Here is a 22,588-nt window from a genome sequence, read left to right as displayed (position 1 = left end):
TTCCACCCCTCCCTCCCATCCCCCTGTGCAGCAGAACCCCACTGACCCTGACATACCTACGCTCCGAGGCCCCCCTAAAGCAGCAGGGGTGGTAGTTGCTGAATTGATTTTTTCAGCAAATCAGGCAGCACTAGTGTCAAGGATGGAGTCAGGGACATTCGGGGGGGGAGGGGGGGCTTTGGGGTCAATTTTAACTAGGGCTTATATTAGGAGCATCTTTAAAAATCATGCTAAGTCTTATTTTCGGGGAAATAGGGTACTAATGACTGGGTACTCAATTCAGAGTGGTTTATATGAGCTTTTATAATGGTGTTACAATGCTCGAGCCTCAATAATGATGTTACAATACTTGAGCTAAGATACATGAACTTTAGTACAGAGTTAGGGTGTTTCTGTGATGGTTATCCATACCATGAGCTTCAGAAGTGCTCTATTGTTGGCTTAATTGGAATAAGGGTTTGGAATCATAATTAACCTCACCCTTTTTTTTTTTTTACAAAACCGTAGCACGGTTTTTAGCACCAGCCAACAGCTCTGATGCTCACAGGAATTCTATGAGTATCGGAGCTGTTACTGCGCTACAGTTTTGTAAAAGGTAGGGTTAATTAATTAAACAAATTTGTATTGTGAACTATCAATGTTTCTGGGTGGATTCCAACAAACATAATCATTTAAAATAATAACTAATGTTACTGAACGTACTGAAAACAGAAAATTAACTTTTTGAGTGAGGGTACATAGGTTCCATAAGAACTGGGAAACTTGCTCTAGTAATAAAAAGTTCTCCTTCTGCTCTCTGGGAGCACAAACTGAATCAATGAGTCACGCAGATCTGGACTAGGACGGCTTCGCATACTTGCTCTGTTCAAATATTTTTGTACCTTGGTTAGAACACATAAGATTATGATACGAATGCTATAAAACCAACAAGAAGAAAACGATAAAATTACCTTGATTAAGACATTGATGTTATTGGTTATTTTCAAGGCAACAACTTTAATTTTGTTCTGCAAAAAATAGAAAAGAAACATTCCGTTGACTTATGATATAGTCATATGTGGGACGTTATTAAATCTTAAACCCCCTTTGGACCAATATAAAGGCAGACTGCTCCTTCTTATGACTGGGATAGCCATGTAGATGATCACTCGCAACTGGAAAAATTATGATCGCCTTAATTTTCCTTTCTGGTGGGCAAATTTATGCTTATGCTATAGGTATGAAAAGATGAATGCTAATATGTTAGGGCATAGTAATGCATTTAAATTGGTGTGGGGCCCCTTGAAGTTTTATTACTTCATCATAATTGTCTCTTGATATTACTTTTAATGAATTTCTATACACATCCAGGGTAGGGTGGGAGGTTGGCTGGGGAGGGATTTCTTTGTTGTATTCTTTGTTTATATATACATGCATAAGTAGGGGGAATTATTCTTTATGTAATTTTATTGATTGAAAATAAGTGCTTTCTGTTATGGCTACTGGATGTATAGTGTTCTGTACTTTTTACTATTTTGAAAATTAATAAAGATTAATTAAAAAAAAAGAAAAGAAACACATGAATTAGTTTTTTTTGCCATTATTCTAGTCTACAAAGGACTTCCCGAATTCCAGGTTCCAAATGTTCTCATCTCACTCTACCCTGCTGCTATATGGTCCTTCTCTTCAATTTGTTTTGTTTTAACTACCAGCTTCATTACCGCTAGCCCACGTCCACCTCTGGGCTCTCTCTCTCACACTGGCCCCTAACCTTGGGGGAACAATTTTTTTTCTATACCTTTGCAGAGATCAGGGATACAGTGCATCTCTAGGGCTCTTTCCCCTCTTAAGCCTTCTAACACCCTACAGGCTGTGAATGCTTGTGCACTGCAATGTAACCTTGAGAACAAGCAAAGACAGGTCTTTCCAGACATTTAATATCCTCGTAGATGACTATCATGGTATGCCTTTCACTTTAGTTATTTATAATTTTATTAAAACTTGATATTCTGTCCTATCACAAACAGCAACTGATGGCTTACAATAATAATAATAATCAATAAATTAATGTACACAATAAAATATATCAAATGATTTCAAAAAAAGAGAAGACCAAAGTTCACATCTGATGCCTCTTTTCCAAAATGGAAATGCACAAACAGTGGATAAAAGAAGTGCCTTACTTGCACACATTACTGTAAAAAATTACTGAACTTCCTGAATTACTGACTAGAGACTTAGGGGCCCTTTTACTAAAAATTCAGGAAGTCCTTTGTAGACTAGAATAATGGCAATAAAACTAATTCACGTGTTTCTTTTCTTTTTTAAATTAATCTTTATTAATTTTCAAAATAGCTTACTTCATAATGCGTTGTTGTGATTATAATTTTATCACTGTGCATTTTAAGATTCCTGATTATTGATTTAAAGTTGGTACATCGTCTATTCTCTTTTTTGGTTTTTTTTTGTACGATTTACTATGTTTTTTGGAAATTGCTCAGAACTATGAATGATGCAATACATTTTAAAAATAAACATGGTAGCAGGGAGCTGGCAAAGGAAATCGAGTTTCACAGTCTTATTTTTATTCCTTTGCCATAAAACCTACAAAAATTTCCAGATGCTCAAGTATAATCAGCGTATCCTTCCACGTATTTGATATCATGGGAAAAATACTTCTAATCAACAATGTGCAGAGTGGTTACGCTCTGGGGACACCAACTGGTTTGACAAAATAGGAATTTTAAACCATTTCGTCCACCCTCTTGCCTCCAGACAGGAATTACTGAACTTGAAAACCTGGCTAGAAAGATTAACTGTCTAAACAGCTTTAAAAAAAGCCCCTTCAGCTGGAAGTATGTGTTTCACGCACAGATGCATCCAAGAAAAAACCCACATGCCTGTGTCAATGTAAATGAAAGGGTCGCTCTTACCTCTTCTGTCTTCAAGGCTTCACCAGTTTTGCCCTGGAGAGCCAATCGAAGTTGTCGGATATAAACCTGTAGCCCACGTGCAAAATACTGTAACCTAAAAACCCAAATACCAACAAGTTACTGATAGATGACCGCTGCAGAGACACCGAGAAACGTTATACAAGTCTATGCAAGACAATGAACCAGCGAGAAGACTTATAATGGTTGCTATTGGTCTATATGACTTTGCAGAAATGGTGTATGTGGTCTTAAGAAATAGGATCATGTCAGACTGCATTGGCTGCCTTTTGGGGCCAGAGTGTTTTTTAAAGTCTGGGTGTGTTTGTTATAAGGCTCTCTTTGGTCTATTTTACCCTCTTATTTGCTATCTTACCTGAAATTGTTCAATTCAATAAAATGTACCAGAAATTCAGGTATATTCATCTTCCCTACCCAAAGGGCCGGTCGCTATAAGACTTTTTGGAACAGGACACTGGAATATCAGGCAGGGAAGATGAATTCCTGGATGAGTCTGTTGATTGCCCAAGCCTATTCTTATCTTACATTTAGGAAATTACTGAAAACTTATCTATTTGATAAACAAGAATGTTGATTCTTAATTATATATTTACGATGGTGTTTTATTGGGCTATGTATTCTAATTGTACCTTTTAACTGATGTTATATTTATAGTAGTAGTGTGTTTTTGAAATTGTATTTTTTAATTTAAATGTTTCAGTTTTTCTGTTGTCAACCGCCTAGAACTGTTGGTGGGCCGGTATACAAGAAAATAAATTATTATTATTATTATTAATAAATAGTCCTGTACTATTTAGGGCTCCTTTTACAAAGGTGCATTAGGGCCTTAATGCGCGGAATAGCACGTGCTAAAATGCCGCAGGCAGTAGTTTTTCGGGTAGTACGCGCTATAGCGCGCACTAATCTGGCGCGTGCGCCAAAAACGCTAGTGCGCCTTTGTAAAAGGAGCCCTTAACCTCAGCATAACTGCTCAGTTTCTTCATAGATCTGATGGAGAAGAAAGCTCGTTACAGATATATCAAGTTAGTCCAAAGAAACATATATGGGGCAATTCTGAAAGCTGGTGCCTAAAGGTATGCACCACATATGCACGTCAAAGATACTAACAGGTAGGCACTTATGTGCACTAGAAGCTATTTTAAACAGGTAGCGCTAATTACAACAGCACCTAAATGCAAAGGGAAAGGGGGGGGGCATAGGCGTACTGTGAATCAGGGGTGTCAATTCTGGCCTGCACCAGGATTTCCCCAATGAATATGCATGAGATTATATGCATATAATAGAGGCAGTGCATATAGATAATTATGCATTAAATCTATTAGGGAAATCTTGAAAACCCAACTGAGTTGTGGCCATCGAGGACCGAGGTTGGACACCCCTGCTATAAGTTATGCACCTCACTTGGGGCAACTAGGCACACCAACTTATGCCTGCTATTGGCACGGCACATCCTCATGTGGATGCAAAAATGCCGACTCGTTTTTATAATGGAGTCTTGGCACCAAGACACTGTTCTATAAATTGGGACTCCAGTGCCAAGTGCTTAGCACCAATTCTACTTCTGTCCTGCAGCCTGTGACCTGTCTGATTATTACAACATATACCACAGAACTGTTTGTTTGTTTAAAAGAAACACAAAAATCGCTCAAACAAACAAAGCCCCCATACGTCCTACTTTTAACATGGCTTCCCAAAAATCCATCTGCAATCTTAATTCCTGCTAAAGTGGCAGTGCTCAAAACTGCATTTTCTGTCTGCTTAATTCCAATGTTGAGAATGTTGCCCGTCAAGCTCCTTCCCTTGTTTAAAAGCAGACTGAAAACCCACCTTTTTGATCTAGCTTTCAATCCTTAACCCTATTCCTCTGCCCTCCAACCCAGCCAGCAGATTAACTGTTCCCCATAACTGTATACATGACATCTTGTTTGTCTATCTTGCCTGTTTAGATTGTAAGCTCTTTTGAGCAGGGACTGTTTTCTTACTCTTTGTGACTGTGCAGCGCTGCGTCTGTCTGGTAGCACTATAGAAATAATTCATAGTAGTAGAACAGCTCTGATTCTCTGGACAGAAGCCTAAACAGTGCCAGAAGTATTTTCTCATGAGCTGTTTCTGAAACTGACAGTACCCCGGGCTGTGCTACTCTCTCTCTCTCTTTGTTTGCTGTTGAGCTAAAGGCTCTGTATCATGAGCATAAACTATCTTTACCCTCGTTAAAAGACGTCATCTATCCGGGAAAATTAGGGCAATTTCTTTTCTTCAAATTCACTGAGCTTTGGAATAACCTTCCTGCCCTGCTGCGGAATCTGGGCTCCCTCCAATTATTCCGAAAGCATCTGAAAACTTGGCTATTCTCAAAAATGTAAATCTCTCTACCCTCTTTATAATCACTAATTTTTATTATGTTTTTCCTTCCTTATTTTAAAGTTCCTGTAAACCGTGCTGAGCTCTATCTTTGTGGAGAGGATGCAGTATATAAAATTAAGGTTTAGTTTAGTTTAGACACTCCCTTTCATGCACACACCTGATTTTGAAGTCTTTTAATTTCTCTGCATTCAGTCTGTCTGTTAAGAAGTCAGGAAGTTTCCGGCCCAGCTGGTGGAAGCTGAAGAGCAGACACTCCACATAACTGAACTGCAGCTTTGGTTCCTCATTCCCTGCATTTTCCCCATTTTCTGCTTCTTCTGGAGGAAGTGGCATGTATTCCTGAAGAAAACAAATGAAAAAAAAAATATTTTGCAGGGACTACTAATGGTGAAAACACAATTTCTAACAACTAAGGTTAGAAATCTGTTTTAAACAAAATAGCACATTCTAAATCCTTACCAGTAATTTGTCAAACAGTTTCTTTAAGTTGGACTCAAGCTTCTCCATGTCACCACAATAGGAGCTCATCTCTGCAAGCAATTTCAACACCTGGACAAGAAAAGTTAAGAGAAGCAGTCAGATCTATCGGCTTATTCTATGACACAGCACTAAATGATACGGCCCTCACAAGAGCACAGTAAGTTGGAATAATCAAACAACCTTTATTCAAATTAGTGAATTTTTACGATTTTTGTAAAGCTAGATTGCTCACTGTATATTTTATTTAAAGCAGGGATCTCAAAGTCCCTCCTTGAGGGCCGCAATCCAGTCGGGTTTTCAGGATTTCCCCAATGAATATGCATGAGATCTATTTGCATGCACTGCTTTCAATGCATATTCATTGGGGAAATCCTGAAAACCCGACTGGATTGCGGCCCTCAAGGAGGGACTATGAGATCCCTGATTTAAAGGGAGTGCTAACAAAAGACAGACACTGTAAAAGTGAAATCCAAAGTCTGTACTAAGATTACATGCAGAAAGCACTACCTACAACAATTAATACCTGACACTCACCCCCTCTTTACTAAGGGTGCGCTAACCGCTAACGTGTCCATAGACTAGCATGCATGCGTTAGCGTTTTAGCGCACCTTAGTAAAAGAGGGCCTCAGTTTCTCGGTAATGGCTCCCACTCTTTGGAACTCTTTACCGCTATTCCGAAGGCTGGAAACATCTATTAAGAATTTTAAGTCACAGCTAAAAGCCTACTATTTTAAAAAGGCACTCGATCCATACACTTTGTAGACCTTTTATTTTCGAACAACATGATTTTTATATTTTATCCTTTACCTTTTTCTGTTTCCCTTCATGTTTTTCCCAACAATACACTGTAAATCTTTCCCTTCCCTTGTTAACCAAACAGTGGCCTGTGTATATATATATATATATATATGTGTGTGTATATATATATATATATATATATATATCTATATCCTAGTTATGGCATACTTGTTATGTCAGATTTTTGTGGTTTTTAGTTTGGTTTTTCCCTTTTTTTACTGTAAACCACTTTGGTTTATCTTGTTCTATTAATTGTGGTTTATCAAATAACTAACTCAGATACAGAGAAGTCACACAAATTAACAAAGGCTTGTATAAACTCTAGTTTTCAGTTTTACAATGCAGATCTCCACTTGGTTCTCCCTTCTAACCAGAGTATCTGCATTTTCAACTAAAGAGTTTGTTCAAATGAGGGGGGAGAGGGAATGGAAGATGGTAGAGGAAGGAATAACCTGTTAGTTCAGCAGTGCTAGCATTCCGTTTCATGTATAGAACATGGATGTTCCTTGTGTTAGATGGATATATTTTCAACAGTTATAACTGGTAAAAGACATACAAGTAATATTGCTTTGTATATTGATTTGTTTGTAAAAACCAAACCAATTTATAAAAAAGCAATGGCATCATTTAGGGAGGGACAGAAGAGCCTGCCCTCAACATTAAGGTCCCAAAAGCGGCATCAGAAAGCACCACCACATCCACTCAAGTATAGAATCCGGAAGGGACGTACCAGAAAAGTACAGATACTTCATGCATCTTGAAATATCTGGTTGAGATACACTATGGCCCAGATTCTTTAAATGGTGCTGATTTTTTAGGCACCGGTAGTGCCCAAACACAGTAAAAAAAAAAATGCAGTTGAAATAATGTTTTTAACTGAGTTTCAATTGGTACCAGAATCGCATCTCTGTAGGTGCTTTAGGCCGCCTAATGCCACTGTGGGCTTGGCTAACACCAGAAGAGGCATTAGGTGGCCTAACGCCCCTGCAGAACAGTAATTCACAGGAACTGGTAATGTAGGCCAGGAAAACCATGGATTACATTTCCAGCGTCTAACTTTGCCAGGGACACGATTCTGTACCTGGTGAAGTCGCGTGATTGACAACAGCGCCGGTTACAGAACACAGGCCTATAGGTCTCTCTTTAATGTCAGATTTTTTAGCTGGCAAACGAGGCAATCCTCCGCCTTGAGAGCAGCGACTTCTCTTACCTCTAACTGAATATCGATGCCTTCTGCTGGGCTGGTCAGAGAACTTAGGTTGGGAAGCACATGCTCGCAAAAGTAAGTCACAAACTTCGTGGAGTGAACATTTTTCTGTACAACACAGAAAAAAGAGAAAATGAAAACTTGTAAGAAATAAAGGTTAGAAAGGTGTTCACGTTGGAGAGAGGGGAAGGACCGATGAGCAGTTGAGTTACCAAAAAAAAAAAAAAGTTGTTCACAAAGTAACACAGTCCTTAACAGGAGATTTCAACTTAAGTTCACTCGAAATGCATTCATTAATATTTCTGTGTATAAATCTTTTGCTTTGCAATAAATATTTTATGCACGGTAAACTTACCCCCTCTTCTACAAAGCCACGTGGTAACGGCCCTGAAGCCCATAGAGATTTAAAGGGCTTCGGGGCCGTTACCGCACGACAGCTGCTAGCGCAGCTTTGTAAAAGAGGGGGTTAGTAACATAGTAGATGACGGCAGATAAAGACCCGAATGGTCCATCCAGTCTGCCCAACCTGATTCAATTTAAATTTTTAAATTTTTTCTTCTTAGCTATTTCTGGGCAAGAATCCAAAGCTTTACCCGGTACTGTGCTTGGGTTCCAACTGCCGAAATCTCTGTTAAGACTTACTCCAGCCCATCTACACCCTCCCAGCCATTGAAGCCCTCCCCTGCCCATCCTCCACCAAACGGCCATACACAGACACAGACCGTGCAAGTCTGCCCAGTATCTGGCCTAGTTCAATATTTAATATTATTTTCTGATTCTAAATCTTCTGTGTTCATCCCACGCTTCTTTGAACTCAGTCAGTTTTACTCTCCACCACCTCTCTCGGGAGCGCATTCCAGGCATCCACTACCCTCTCCGTAAAGTAGAATTTCCTAACATTGCCCCTGAATCTACCACCCCTCAATCTCAAATTATGTCCTCTGGTTTTACCATTTTCCTTTCTCTGGAAAAGATTTTGTTCTACGTTAATACCCTTCAAGTATTTGAACGTCTGAATCATATCTCCCCTGTCTCTCCTTTCCTCTAGGTTATACATATTCAGGGCTTCCAGTCTCTCCTCATACGTCTTCTGGCGCAAGCCTCCTATCATTTTCGTCGCCCTCCTCTGGACCGCCTCAAGTCTTCTTACGTCTTTCGCCAGATACGGTCTCCAAAACTGAACACAATACTCCAAATGGGGCCTTCCCAATGACCGGTACAGGGGCATCAACATCTTCTTCCTTCTACTGACTACGCCTCTCTTTATACAGCCCAGCATCCTTCTGGCAGCAGCCACTGCCTTGTCACACTGTTTTTTCGCCTTTAGATCTTCGGACACTATCACCCCAAGGTCCCCCAGTGATCAATAACTGGATAGATTGTGAGCCCACTGGGACAGACAGGGAAAAATGCTTGAGTACCTGAATAAATTCATGTAAACCGTTCTGAGCTCCCCTGAGAGAACGGTATAAAAAATGAAATAAATAAATAATTTTTAAACCACTCCCAACCTTTTTTCTTGTAGATTCGGAGCTTTGTACTGGTGCTCTAATCTTTCTTACACAGAAAGTAGACTTCATTCAAATTCCCCAGTGGGTGAACAATGTAATGGTCTCCCTTAAAAAGGAAAAAAAACATTTCAACCCCAAAATGATTTTCATGCGCAATTTGAGGCTTTGAGCTCAAACAAGAAATCTGGTGTTTCCTTTGACTTGTTCCAATTCCCTGGAAAGCCTATCAGAGAGCAAAATGCTCTCACAAGAGTTTCAGTGGGTCCACAGAACCCAAATGAAAATCTTGCAATCTACCAAGAACATAACTTAGAGGAAAAGTTGCCCCTTTCGTACTATACTTTCCGAGAAGGCATATTAACCTGATCAGTGGAGTCACCAATTACTGTAAATCAGTTATTGTATTTAGCGTAATTGTATGTGTGTCCTAGTAAATATGAAACCTAACCAGGGTCATGGACTAGAGCCACGATTACTTTGATCTTTTGTAGTACACAGTATCTTTATTTGTAGCTGTGCGTTACAGATTATGGAATGTTTTGATCTATTTCATATAAATTTTCTGTCCATGGATGCAACAAACTTAAAGATTAATGCAATCGGACTACGGTAATATGATTGGCGGTTACAATGAAATACCTACAGAGAAAAGCGGCACTGCCTGTCGCATGCATTGCAGGAGTCTATCAACTGAATCTGGGTCCGCTGGGTTGAACGTCTGCTGAAGGCCGGCTTGATCAGACACCAGCTCCACCAGCTGTTGTCTCCCACTCACTGTCTGCAAACTCTTCAGTGCAGACAAAATCTTCATGAACAGAACAAACTCCTCACCCGTCACGTCATAAAGGACCTAAAAGCAAAGATGAAACCTCAGAGATGCAACTAAATGTCAGTTTAGTTTATTTACCCTCAAGAGGATGATGAACTCAGCTAAAAGATAACCAGCAGGTAAGTAAGTGCTTAGGTTTATTGACATACAAGATTCATCTTCTTCTTCAGACTGTCAGAAAGTTTGAGGCCCAACCATCCACCTCTGTGTGCCAAAAGGTTCCTATGCCAAGTATTCCGCCACTTCAAAACTCTAATTTATTCCAGTTTATTCCACAATTTATTCCACTAAAAAGTGTTGATAAGCCATTATACATTGTCATCTTCCTGACCAAACACCCACATCCTCTGCCTGGTGTTGCAAATTCACATTCTTGACAACTACAGGCCCGGGCACTCAAAGAAATTTGCAGTTCACCAAAATTTTCATCTACAAAAGCCTCAGTCCTTCCAACTCTAGACCCATCATTCACACAGCTTACTACTATTTGCCCTAGAAAACATTTACATATAGCATCGGAAGTAAAGAGACTGCAATCAGCTGGGCAGGAGATGCATAAAGCTCACCTTTTTTGACTCGCCGAGTATGAAGTCCTCCACCTCTTTCGTGAGCACATCCTCTGGCAAGGTTCGGAGTTTCGTAGAGAGGAATTTAATGGCTCGTTCTCGGACAATATCCTCTCCTTGCAGAATCTGGCTAAACAAGCCCCCCAATGTTCCTAAACATTTACAGAAATTCCATTAGAGACAACCCATACCACAATGTTTGACAGTGAGCACGATTCATTTGGCATGAACAATTATTATTCAAGCCACATTCCATATGAAGAGTGTTTGCAGTATGTGTTTTATCACAAGACACATCGTGCCATAAGTAAGGATGCAAACACATGTTGCAGAGAAACACTACTACACTGTCCTGCTCATGGCATGGAAAGCTGCACTTATCTGCAGAAGACAAAAGTATAATACTTAAAATTACTCAGTATACGGGAGAGGGTGCCATGGTTGTTAAAGGTGAGTGCTAAGGCCCAACCAAGAGAGCGATTTATGCCTCAAAATTTCAGCGTGGTTGTTCTTTTGGATAGGTATAAAACAGATAATTGCAGCCATCCTGGTAGTTCTTTTATTCTGTTTAAAAACCTTTTGTCTTCAGGCAAGACTGACTGTCTACAAAAGCTCTCTTCAAAACTGTGATCTCATGTGATCTCAAAGACAAAATATAGCAATTGGTTTTTAAGATCGATTTTTCACTCTTGTCAAAAATGAGAAAGATTAGGGGACACTCGATGAAGTTACAGGGAAATACTTTTAAAACCAAGAGGAGGAAATTTTTTTTCACTCAGAGAATAATTAAGCTCTGGAACGCGTTGCCAGAGGATGTGGTAAGAGCGGACAGCGTAGCTGGTTTTAAGAAAGGTTTGGACAAATTCCTGGAGGAAAAGTCTGTCATTGAGAAAGACATGGGGGAAGGCACTGCTTGCCCTGGATCGGTAACGTGGAATGTTGCTACTATTTGGGTTTCCGGAATCTTGCTACTCTTTGGGGATTCTGCATGGAATGTTGCTACTATTTGGGGTTCCGGAATCTTGCTACTCTTTGGGGATTCTGCATGGAATGTTGCTACTATTTGGGATTCCGGAATCTTGCTATTCTTTGAGATGCTGGAATGTTGCTACTCCTTGGGTTTTGGCCAGGTATTAGTGACCTGGACTGGCCACCGTGAGAATGGGCTACTGGGCGTGATGGACCATTGGTCTGACTGAGTAAGGCTGATCTTATTTTTGTATATATGATAAGCTATACTAAAGAGAACAATCTTTACCTTTAGCATCCATCTTGAATATACTCAGTAGAGCATTGTTCACCAAGTTAAATTCCGCAGAATCATCTACAAAGAACATAATACACGGTTAGTAACCATCAGAGTTAAGAGCAAACCACAGAATTGGAATTCATATTTCCTAACCAAATGCTCAAAATAGTTAAATTGGGTACAAGGAAAAAAAAAAAAAAATCACTGCCTTCAGTGAAACAAAAGAGTAGTTTCATTTGGAAACATGAGTGCAGCAACGAATTATAATATTACATTTTTTTACTTCTATTCAGCCCTAACCTTGCAGTTCTAAGCGGATTACAATAACAGGAAAACTGGACATATCCAGCAAAGTTACAAATTCATTACTTATTATAACGCAGTATTAACACATCCTGACATATTTCTGAACAGCATATATACGTGTTATAGAGCAGCATTAACATGTCCCAAGTTTTTTATTTCCTTACGGAACGTTCTATAGTCTGACACTATAAATAGAAGTCTAATATTGGGGTCCAATTTTGCTGCCTGAAGTGACAATAGACCCTCAAACATTCTCTTTCACTTTATACCCTTTAGTTTATACCCATTATAGAGTGAATTCATTATTTGCTTCAATAGAGTACAATATAAGACTTATCATCCCTACCAAGTGGAGGGAGCTGCTGCAAAACTCTCTCCAACCTTCAGACAGTGAAGACGACTGTCACCTGGGAATTCTGCCTTTGGTTGTAGATAGTGCTATAACTAAGTACTGATGCCATGAGGGAAAAAGAGATCCACTCTGTCAGCTATTCAAAGCAACTTAGAAGTAGTATATTTATTTATTTATTTGGATTTTTATCCCGTCCTCCCGGTAGCTCAGAACGGTTTACAAATGAACATACACAGTGGGGAGTAATTAGACATATATACGATCACAGTTTATTGTTAAGTTTCAAGTTTAATAAAAGTTTGATTTTATCGCACTATCAAAAAAAATTTCAAAGTGATGTACAAAATTTTTTTTAAAAAAAATTGTATATGACAAAACAATCTGTTTAGGTGGACAAAAGACTTAACAACAGACAAACAGTTGGGTTCCTCTCTTACATATATTGGCAATAAGTTCTACGATTGAGGGGCTGTCAGTGAAAAAAATAGTTCTTAAGGAGGCTTGCATCATAATATTTCATGTTTATTTTTTAATTGAGTCCTTTATATTCATAATTTGATGTACTTTTATCTGCTTTGTTATGTACCAGCTTCATTTATTGTGAACCGCCTAGAACCATTTTGGTCTGGCGGTATTTAAGAATAAAATTATTATGATCTTAATGTTCTCGCGTGCGCATAAGGAGTAAGTATTCTTTTGAGGAATAGAGGGGCTTTGAATATCTTGACTTTAAAGGTTATTAAGGCTATTTTGTAAGTTATTCTATGGTTTATGGGTAAAGAAGAGTGGTACGACATGATCTAATTTCTTCTTTTTGGTAATAAAATTTAATTGCAGTATTTTGTATAATTTGAAGGCATCTTAGTTCTTTAAGCGTAATTCCCTTGTATAATGAATTCCAGTAGTCAATTATCGATATAATCAGAGAGTGGATTAAAGTTAGTATTTAGAGAAGATGGGTTGAGGAAGTTAGCCAGTGATCTGATCATCCGCAACCTGCAAAAACAGCTTTTGACTACAGCACTGATTTGATTATGGTCACTACCTCAGAATCATTCAACACACACAATCTTCTTAGACTTCAGTGATACCAAACACTTCACTGCTGATGGGGATTTACATATCTAATTGTCAGAGACCTCTGTTACTTTTAATATTCCAGCTCATTTTCTTTATATATCTTTAACACTAACTTCAAAATATTTTTTTGAATATGTTTTCACTTATCTTAAAAAATGTAGATTCTCTTCAGTAAGAATTTGATCACAGTTGGGTCAGGGATGGAAGGAAAAGAGTGACAACAAGATGAGGAAAGCAGAAACCAGAGAAGACCAAGGGGACAGCAGTTCTGTTATCCCTGACCTGACTGTGAGTCTGAGGTAGTGACATTGGATCACGAGGGAAAAAAAAGTCACAACAGGAACCTGTATTCCCAATTAAGCAGGGCAGGATTTAGGATTTTGGTGTGGGTATTTGGTACCTTCAAAATGTGGCACATCCTATGCAAATACCTATGTTGTCAATGACTAAATTTGGCCCTAGAAGTAAAGAAGGCACTTGAAAATATATTTTTTTAAAGCAATGAGAATAGTTACGATGACTTTAAACAGCTAAATCCTTTGAAAAAAAACATGTAGGATCTGGCTAATAGTTTTTCCATAGCTATGCACAAATGCAGTAGAAAAACTCATGTTCTGTTCAATTTCTCTTCTGTAAAAGGTTGCAAAAGCAAGAAATTCCTAATCACTCTTTAGCATCTCAGGCAGCTTCTCATGAAAAAGAATTTCGATCATTGTTGCTCACAGCTGATTCTTACAGACATTTTAGAAAACAGCTAAAAACCTATCTTTTCTCCAAATACCTGACTAGCTGACTCATTCAAATATACAATTATGTTTAATGTTTATAATCTTTTGTAAACCACGTAGAACTTTTTGGTAACGTGGTCTATAAGTAAAACGTTATGTAGGATAGACAACAGTTTTACAATATAGAGATAATAAGATTACTACTTAAAGTAGAGAAAAATAAACAAGAAACCAAATCAACCAGTCTTTTCTTGTGTATCTTCTCCTGTATGAGTGATATACGCACTAGTTATGAGCCCTCAAACTATAAACACACGGAGAAAGTTTTGTACACTCATGTAAAATTGCCAATATATAAAGCATCTTTGATTTTAAAATTCTCTACTTAAAATCAAAATAGTAGGAAAGAAAACATGTAAAGAACACATATGCCAAAGTGAAATAGACGGGACAGTACTCAGACCATCATACCTGACTGTAACAGCTGGGCAAGTATATCTGCAACCCTGGGAAGGTTGTCTCCCATGGCAAATTGAGGCAGTTCTTTGATTGCTTGGCGTCGGATCTGATAAAGTCAAAGGACATCTTGACAAATCACAGCTTAGAATAAATTTGTATGCATTCTTATCACAGAAATGGATATATATATATATATATATATATATATATATATATATATACACAAAACGTACTACATATCACCATCATCCTTGTTTACAAAAGATCTCTTCAAAATAGACAATTCTACTATAGGTTTTTCTCTAAAACTATATTGCTTAGAGTAGCATGGCATTGCCCTCAGTATTTCTATATCATATTCTTACAGAAACATCTTCATCCTCACAAAGATCCAGTTGGGCATTGATTGCAGCATCTGCCAGCTCAGGAAAATGCTTGAAAAATTTCGGAATAAACTGTGCCGCTAATCTTTTCTCTTTGGGCCCTCCTTTTACACCATCCAGGATCACTTGGTAAGCATCTCGGTGCTGCCAAAAAGAATTCAAAAGCACAAAATTATATACCAGGAGTTTAGGTTCAAAGGCAAAGATCATCCTGCACTGACTTTCTTTTCTGCAAAATGAAGTAATCTAGGCTAAAAGTTAATTTATAAAGGCTTAGGCACAAAAAACTATTTGCCAGCATGCCCATTTCAGTGCTAGATAATACCAAGAGAAAAACTTATTACCTCCTCCAGAAGAGAAGGGATTTAGCTTATGCTTTATTTCCCCTTATAGATCAATAAGAAACTTTACGACAGCCTTCTAGCAACTCAGGCAGCGAAAATGGACCCCACCATCACCAAACTGATGATCAAAACAAGACATCAAAGTGTTTCGGAAAGAAATCAAAACATTTCTTTTCAAAAAACACGTCCTTACTTAATATTCCCCTCCCCAATCGCACATGCACTCTCCCCAGCAAATAACACACTAGTCATCCCCTTGAACCTCATTTACCCAAAATATCCAAACTCCTAAATAAGTATCTCCCTTAGGTATCCATTTAACCTTCTCCTAAAAAAGCATCTCCCTTAGGTATCCACTCAACTGATTCCTTCAAAGTTAGGTATCTTTCTTCAGTTGCCTATATTGTTTTCCCCACTGAACCTTGTAACTACTTGAACCCTGTCAAGCTATTCTATCGATAAATCCAGATATCTTATACTTGTATTTCTATACCACAACATGTAATTTACTTAAATCGTTGTAATGTAATTCTCTCGGTAATGTCCTGATCTCTTTTAACCCTTTCAGGACCATAAGGATCGTAGGCCAATTTTTGTGGTTTTGACGACATTTTTATGGTAAAAAGGGCTTGCAGATGCCAAAAAATTGATTTTTTTTGTGAAATATCATTATTTTTTTTTAAAAAAAATCAAACTTCTGGCTTATGGACAGTGTGGCAAGTGAATCTTCTCGTCCATCTGGCAACGACGCTAATGAATGAATGTCGGAACCAGTTTGTTTACATAAAGGCAGTATCCTATGGAATCCGTACATATCAAATTTAGAACTGTAGACTATCCCAATCAAAATTGATAGGATTTTAAAGTTATGGGACAAATAGGTCCCTTGGTCCTGAAAAGGTTAACTGTAATCCGCTTAGAACCGCAAGGCACAGGCGGAATAGAAATCACAAATGTAATGTAATGTAATGTAAAGTGAGTTACAGTCACATACAGGAGGTATCTCTCTGTCCCTAGAGTGCTTACAATGCACCCGAGAGAAATGATATGGCAGTCCACTCTTAAAAAGATAATGGGCTCCTTTTACTAAGGTGCGCTAGCATTTTTAGCGTACACAAGATATTACCGCGTGCTACAGCACGCGATACGCGGCTAGAACTAATGCCAGTTCAATGCTGGCGTTAAGGTCTAGCACGCGGGGCGATTTAGCAAAGGCTATTCCGTGCGTTAATGCCCTAAAGGAGCCCAATATGTAGAAATAAAAAGAAATAAAACAAAAAGAATCAAAGTAATACCTTTTTTTTTTTTTATTGATCTAGAGTCTGGTTTATAGTTTATTACTTATATTCTGCCTTTATTTAAAGTGGATTACAACAGTGCATTCATAATTAAAACAATAACTTAACAGGCATAATACCACATACATCACAGTAAAACACCATCATAACATAACAATAAGGTTTCTTTATAATTTCCTGAAAGGATCATTAAATCTAATCTTTCTGACAAGTAACTCAATGCTTATCTCTGATCTGAAGAAGGAGGATTACCTTGGAAAACTAATCTAACCGTGCCCTAGTTAGTCCAATAAAAATGCATCACTTGGATTCTTTTTATTCCATTTCTTTTTTTTAGTTCAATAATTTTTATTAAGTATTTTAAAGGATACAAGAATCATTTAAAGTACATAGAAACAAAATAAAGCTTTCTGTATATAGAGTATACAAATCTATGTTTAACTATAGAGGAGCAAAGGCTCCAATTATTGAAGATGCATGTAAGGGATATGTAAGATAAAGATGAGAGAGAGCAGTAAAGGAAAAAGGAAAGAAAAATGAAAGAGAGAAGAGAAGAGAAGAAAAGGATAGCAGGAGTGTCTAAGAAGATGAGCGCACATAGGAATCTAAGAATGACCATGGAGATTTGTTATATTTCAAGTTCATGCAGGTTCTGAATGTAACTCTTTTTATTCATTTCTTTTTATTTCTACAACGTAACCGAGATAATGGAAAGTTAAAGTAGGTTGCTCAAGATCACACGGAGGATAGGATCAGGGGTGTGATAATATGGGGGTGGTGGCGGTCTGCCCCGGGCACCGGCATCCATCCATCTTCCTCCCCAATACCACGCGTGCCCCTTTCCTTCCCCCGTAGCTCTTTAATGTTCTCGGCGCAAGCAAGCAGCCTAGGAAATGACGTCAGAGAAAGAGCCTTTGCAGCTCAAATTGGGAACGTCAAAGAGGTACAGGGAAGGGCGTGTGGCATGAAGGGGCGGATAGGATGGAGGCGGGGGAAGGGGCACTACCAGCCCAAGTGCCTCTCACCCTCGCTATGCCACTGAATAGGACTTAATAAGCAGTTTTTCTGTGGCTACAATCAAAGCGGTTTACATATTATATACAGGTACTTATTTTGTACCTGAGGCAATGTCTAAGACCAAGCTCGTTTTCTTTCCACCTAAACCCACCCTCACCTCTCCCCTATTTCTGTGGACAACACTCTCCTCCTACCTGTCAGCTCACAAACTCAGGATCATTTTTGACTCTCTTTCTTCGCTCAGATCCAACAAACTGCTAAAGCCTGTCACTTTTTCCTCTATGTTACCAAAATCCGACCTCTCCTTTCTGAGCACATTACCAAAACCCTTAACCACATTCTTAGCACCTCTCATATATAGAGCAATGGTCAGACCACACTTGGAATACTGTGTCCAACATTGGTCTCCCAACCTAAAGAAGGATATAAAACTGTTGGAGAGGGTGCAGAGACGAGCAACGAAGTTAATAAGAGGTATGGAGAACTTGGAATATGAGGAACGACTCAAGAAACTGGGACTGTTCTCCCTTGAGAAGAGGAGGCTGCGAGGGGACATGATCGAGACGTTCAAAATGCTGAAAGGCATCGATAAAATAGAGCAGGAAAATAAATTATTTACATTGTCCAACGCGACACGGACAAGAGGACATGGTTTGAAGCTAAGGGGGGACAAGTCCAGGACAAATGTCAGGAAGTTCTGTTTTACGCAGCGAGTGGAAGACGCCTGGAATGCTCTCCCAAAGGAGGTTATTAAAGAATCCACTGTGCTGGGATTCAAAGGCAAATTAGATGCACATCTCCTTATGAGAGGCATAGAGGGATATGGGTGACTAAAACTACATCAGGTGTATACCTGACTGGGCCTCCGCGTGTGCGGATCGCCGGACTCGATGGACCATGGGTCTGATCCGGAGATGGCAGGTCTTATGTTCTTATGTTCACTTAAGACTACTGCGGTTTGCTTCTCTTAGGTCTTCCACGCAACCATCTGCCCCCCCACCCCCCTTCAATTCATTCAAAATTCTGTTGCAAAATTTATATTCCACCACAGCCGCAATACTCACATTACCCCCTCTTCAAGTCACTTCACTGGCTCCCCATCCATTTCTTTTTTTTTTTTTTTATTATTATTTATTTATGAGTTTTCAATATAACAATCAAGTATAAACTTGTACAGAAAAGCAAAATTTCAAGAGACAAATAAAATTTTTTAAACATAATATAACACAAGAAATAATTGTATCTTTAATCTCACTCAAGTCCTCTATTTTGGATCCAAGATTAAAAATAAACGGAGTTAAGGTAATCAATTAAGGAAGAAAAAAACAGTTATAGGTAAAACTGTGCTAACAGTCGTCTATCTCTATCCATCTTGAGCTTTCTCCAGTCTTGACAGTGATAGGAATGTTGTCAGTTGAGACGATTCAAAGAAAACAAACAAAGAATTTTTGGGACTGAAAGTTCAAATGTTTCCTGATTTGGCCAGAGACACACAGAAGCGGAGAAAAGAATTTCTTCTAACGAGACCAGCAGTTATAGCCCTGGGTGCTACTTTTTTCCTTCGGTATCCTTGTAAATGCATAGTCCATTACAAGTTTCCCCATCCATTTCTATATCCAATTCAAACTCTTCTTACTGACTTACAAGTGCATTCACTCTGCAGCCCACCCTCCCCAAAACAAAAACTTTCCTCACTTATCTCTCCTCCTGTAAATTCCTGCAAGCCCATCTTATCTGTACCCTTCTTCGCCTCTGCTAACTCTAGACTCCTCCATCCCTTCTTGAAACCAGGGCTGTGGAGTCAGTAGATAAATGTTCCGACTCCGACTCCTCAGTTTTTTGTACTTCAGACTCCGACTCCAGGTACCCGAAATTTCCTCCGACTCCTCGACTCTGACTCCACAGCACTGGTTAATTTTCAGATCGTTAAAATGGAATGTCAAGTTGAGAGAAATGAGCATTTTCGACACCACCTTCTTTTTGCTTTTAATCAAGGTTCTAAGGCCGCAGAAGCTGCTCGCAACCTTTGTGCTGTGTATATAGTGGGTGCTATAGCTGAAAGAATCGCTCGTGATTGGTATGCCAAGTTCAAAAATGGAGTCGGTAGATAAATGTTCCGACTCCGACTCCTCAGTTTTTTGTACTTCTGACTCCGACTCCATAGCCCTGCTCAAAACACACTGTCCCATTTTTTCCAGGCTCCTAATTCTCACTTACTATATGATATCTATGCTCATCCTATCATTCTCTCTGCAAGAAACTAGAGAATGTCAGGGGGACAAATTTTCCCCCGTCCCCGCAGGAACTCAATTTCCCCAATCCCGTCATATTCCTGTAAGCTCTGCCTTAACCGCACAAGCCTCAGATGCTTATGATTTTAAAGTGCTTGAGGCTTGTGCAGATGAGGACAGGAATGGGGCAGGGACAGCAAAAGAATTTGCCGGGATGGAACGGGAAAACAAGTTCCCGCGGGGACAGGGAAAAATGTTGTCCCCGTGTCATACTCTACAAGAAAACTTGCCAAGCCTACGTTGTCCTGTCTATCCAAACTAGAGTGTAAGCTCTATTGCATATACAGGGGGAGCCTGGCTGTTTGGGGATTTTGTCACAAGGAGTTGCGAGTGAGAATCGAAACCGGGGTCCCAGATTCCCAGGACCGCCGGACTAACCACCAGGCCACTCCTGCACAAGGACAGCGCTAGGAGCGTGCCACTCCTCTCCCTTCTGCTCTCGTCGAGCCAAAATCTCCGAACAGCCATGCTCCCCCTTCAGGCCACCAACCTGTGCAGATGAGGATGGAGCAGGGACAGAAAAAGAATTTGATGGAATGGGAAAATGAGTTCCCGCGGGGACGGGGAAAAATTTTGTCCCTGCCTCATTCTCTATAAGACCCTACATTGTCCTGCTATCCAAACTCGATTGTAAGCTCTTCTGAGCAGGGACCGTCTATTGCATATAGCCTTTCAGCGCTATAGACGCTATATTCTAAACACAGAGGGTTAAGTGACTTGTCCATTGCCACCAGGAGCTGCGAGTGAGCCTCGAACCCGGGGGTCCCAGATTCCCAGGGCCGCCGCTGGAGCCACCAGGCCACGCCTCCACCAGGCCAGCGACGGGCGCGTGCCACTCCTCTGCCGCGTGCACGCCTCGAGACAAAAATCTCCGAAAAGCCGCCCTCCCCCCCCCCTTTTCAGGCCAGTTAACACAATCGCGGCCCGCCCCCCCCCTTTCCTCACCTCCTCCACTTGGTCCTTGGCGTCGGCCAAAATCCCATAGTTCCGGTAAAGCTCTTCCACGGTGGGCATGGCGGGGGGGGGAGGGGCGTCAGGCGCGAGCTGTGCGGCGCTCCGGATCCCTGGCCCCGGGGGGGAGGGGGGTGAACTCGGTGCTCGGGAGTAAGGCGGTGGGGGTGGGGTGGGGAGGCCGCTGCGTGATTCCGGCGCCCTGCGTCCAAACGCGCGCGCGCACCACTGCCAGGCGGGTTCTGCGTGTCGGGCGCCGCCGGCGGGATGCAAGAGCGGCTCCCGCCGCTGACCTCCCTTGCCCCACAGCGCCCTCTGCCGCCTCCCGCGGCCAATGGGCGACTGCGTCTGCGCAAGCTGACGGGTGACTACGTCACGTCGGGGACGCAGCGGTGGCGGCGGGTTTTTCACGTCACGCCCGCTGTTAGCGGTGGAGCGTTCATTGCAAAGTCTATTAGTCCAGTGGGGATTTTGTGTAAGAAATGGATTTGTCATCTCGTGCACAATTGCCCCCCCCCCTTAGAAAAGCCAGGGCGGGAGAGTGTGGTGCAGTGGTTAAAGCTACAGCCTCAGCGCCCTGAGGTTGTGGGTTCAAATCTCACTCTACTCCTTGTGACCCTGGGCAGGTCACTTAATCCCCCCATTGCCCCAGGTACATTAGATAGATTGTGAGCCCACCGGGACTGACAGGGAAAAATGCTTGAGTACCTGAATAAATTAATGTAAACCGTTCTGAGCTCCCCTGGTAGAGCAGAAATGAATGAACTTTATAGACTTATCTCCCCAAGCATGAAATACTACAACCATCATCAACATAGCAGGTTCCACCCTCTCCATTTCTCTCTTAGCTTGTATCTCCTTCCTCCTTCCTTTGCGGTGAGAGGCATGTCCTGTAGGCAGTCAGTCTGTGCCTCTCCTCCCCAGTGTGCCACAGTAACACAGAATTTCCTCAGTACATAGTCTGGTATATAATGAAACATACTAAAGCCTCGTAAATATGTAGAGGTAGATCAAACCAGAAACAAAGAGTTGTTCCTGCCTCAAAGGGGACAAAGTACCACCAAGCCTTATCAGCAGCCAAAAAAAAAAACTTATTTCAGGCTGCCAGTTCAACCAAGCACCTGTTCACAGTAAACAGCCTACAGCAACCCCCATAACAGGGCCAGCCTGCCTAGTCGAAACGTAATTACAGTGATTCTGATGCATACTTTGCCAACAAAATTATAAGTCTCTGCCAGGATTTATAGGTAGTCTCAGCCAGTTTCCTGTACAACCTTGCCCTTTCCTCACAAAGACATATGGGACTCTTCTAACAAAACAACAGGGGGTCTTGAAAAAATCCTAAGAAGCCTTCAAACAGCTACCCACTCCCTCAATCCCTGCCCATCAAAGATAGTGCAGCAGGAAATCAGAGGCCACACAGAAGGGGCTACAACAAATTATG

The 22,588-nt window shown here is 40.5% G+C and overlaps 1 protein-coding gene across 1 annotated transcript in view; it reads right to left on the bottom strand.

Annotated features, from left to right (window-relative positions):
• API5 (apoptosis inhibitor 5) overlaps nucleotides 1–21,491 on the bottom strand; it is a 30,462-nt gene extending 8,971 nt beyond the window's left edge. Inside the window, exons 1-11 of the mRNA XM_033928418.1 lie at nucleotides 21,139–21,491; nucleotides 15,226–15,387; nucleotides 14,873–14,966; nucleotides 11,945–12,010; nucleotides 10,687–10,838; nucleotides 9,935–10,141; nucleotides 7,784–7,888; nucleotides 5,754–5,843; nucleotides 5,452–5,633; nucleotides 2,913–3,006; nucleotides 951–1,007 (exon numbers count right to left, since the gene is read on the bottom strand). Coding sequence (XP_033784309.1) covers nucleotides 951–1,007; nucleotides 2,913–3,006; nucleotides 5,452–5,633; nucleotides 5,754–5,843; nucleotides 7,784–7,888; nucleotides 9,935–10,141; nucleotides 10,687–10,838; nucleotides 11,945–12,010; nucleotides 14,873–14,966; nucleotides 15,226–15,387; nucleotides 21,139–21,207 — 1,278 coding nt within the window. The 5' untranslated portion in view covers nucleotides 21,208–21,491. The remainder of the gene's footprint in view (nucleotides 1–950; nucleotides 1,008–2,912; nucleotides 3,007–5,451; nucleotides 5,634–5,753; nucleotides 5,844–7,783; nucleotides 7,889–9,934; nucleotides 10,142–10,686; nucleotides 10,839–11,944; nucleotides 12,011–14,872; nucleotides 14,967–15,225; nucleotides 15,388–21,138) is intronic.
• Between the last annotated feature and the right edge of the window lie 1,097 nt (nucleotides 21,492–22,588).

This window comes from Geotrypetes seraphini, chromosome 19 (genome assembly GCF_902459505.1).
Source record: "Geotrypetes seraphini chromosome 19, aGeoSer1.1, whole genome shotgun sequence".
Lineage (NCBI taxonomy): Eukaryota > Metazoa > Chordata > Amphibia > Gymnophiona > Dermophiidae > Geotrypetes > Geotrypetes seraphini.
The sequence above is the reverse complement of the archived record's forward strand: the minus strand, read 5'-3'. Positions and strand labels throughout refer to the sequence as shown.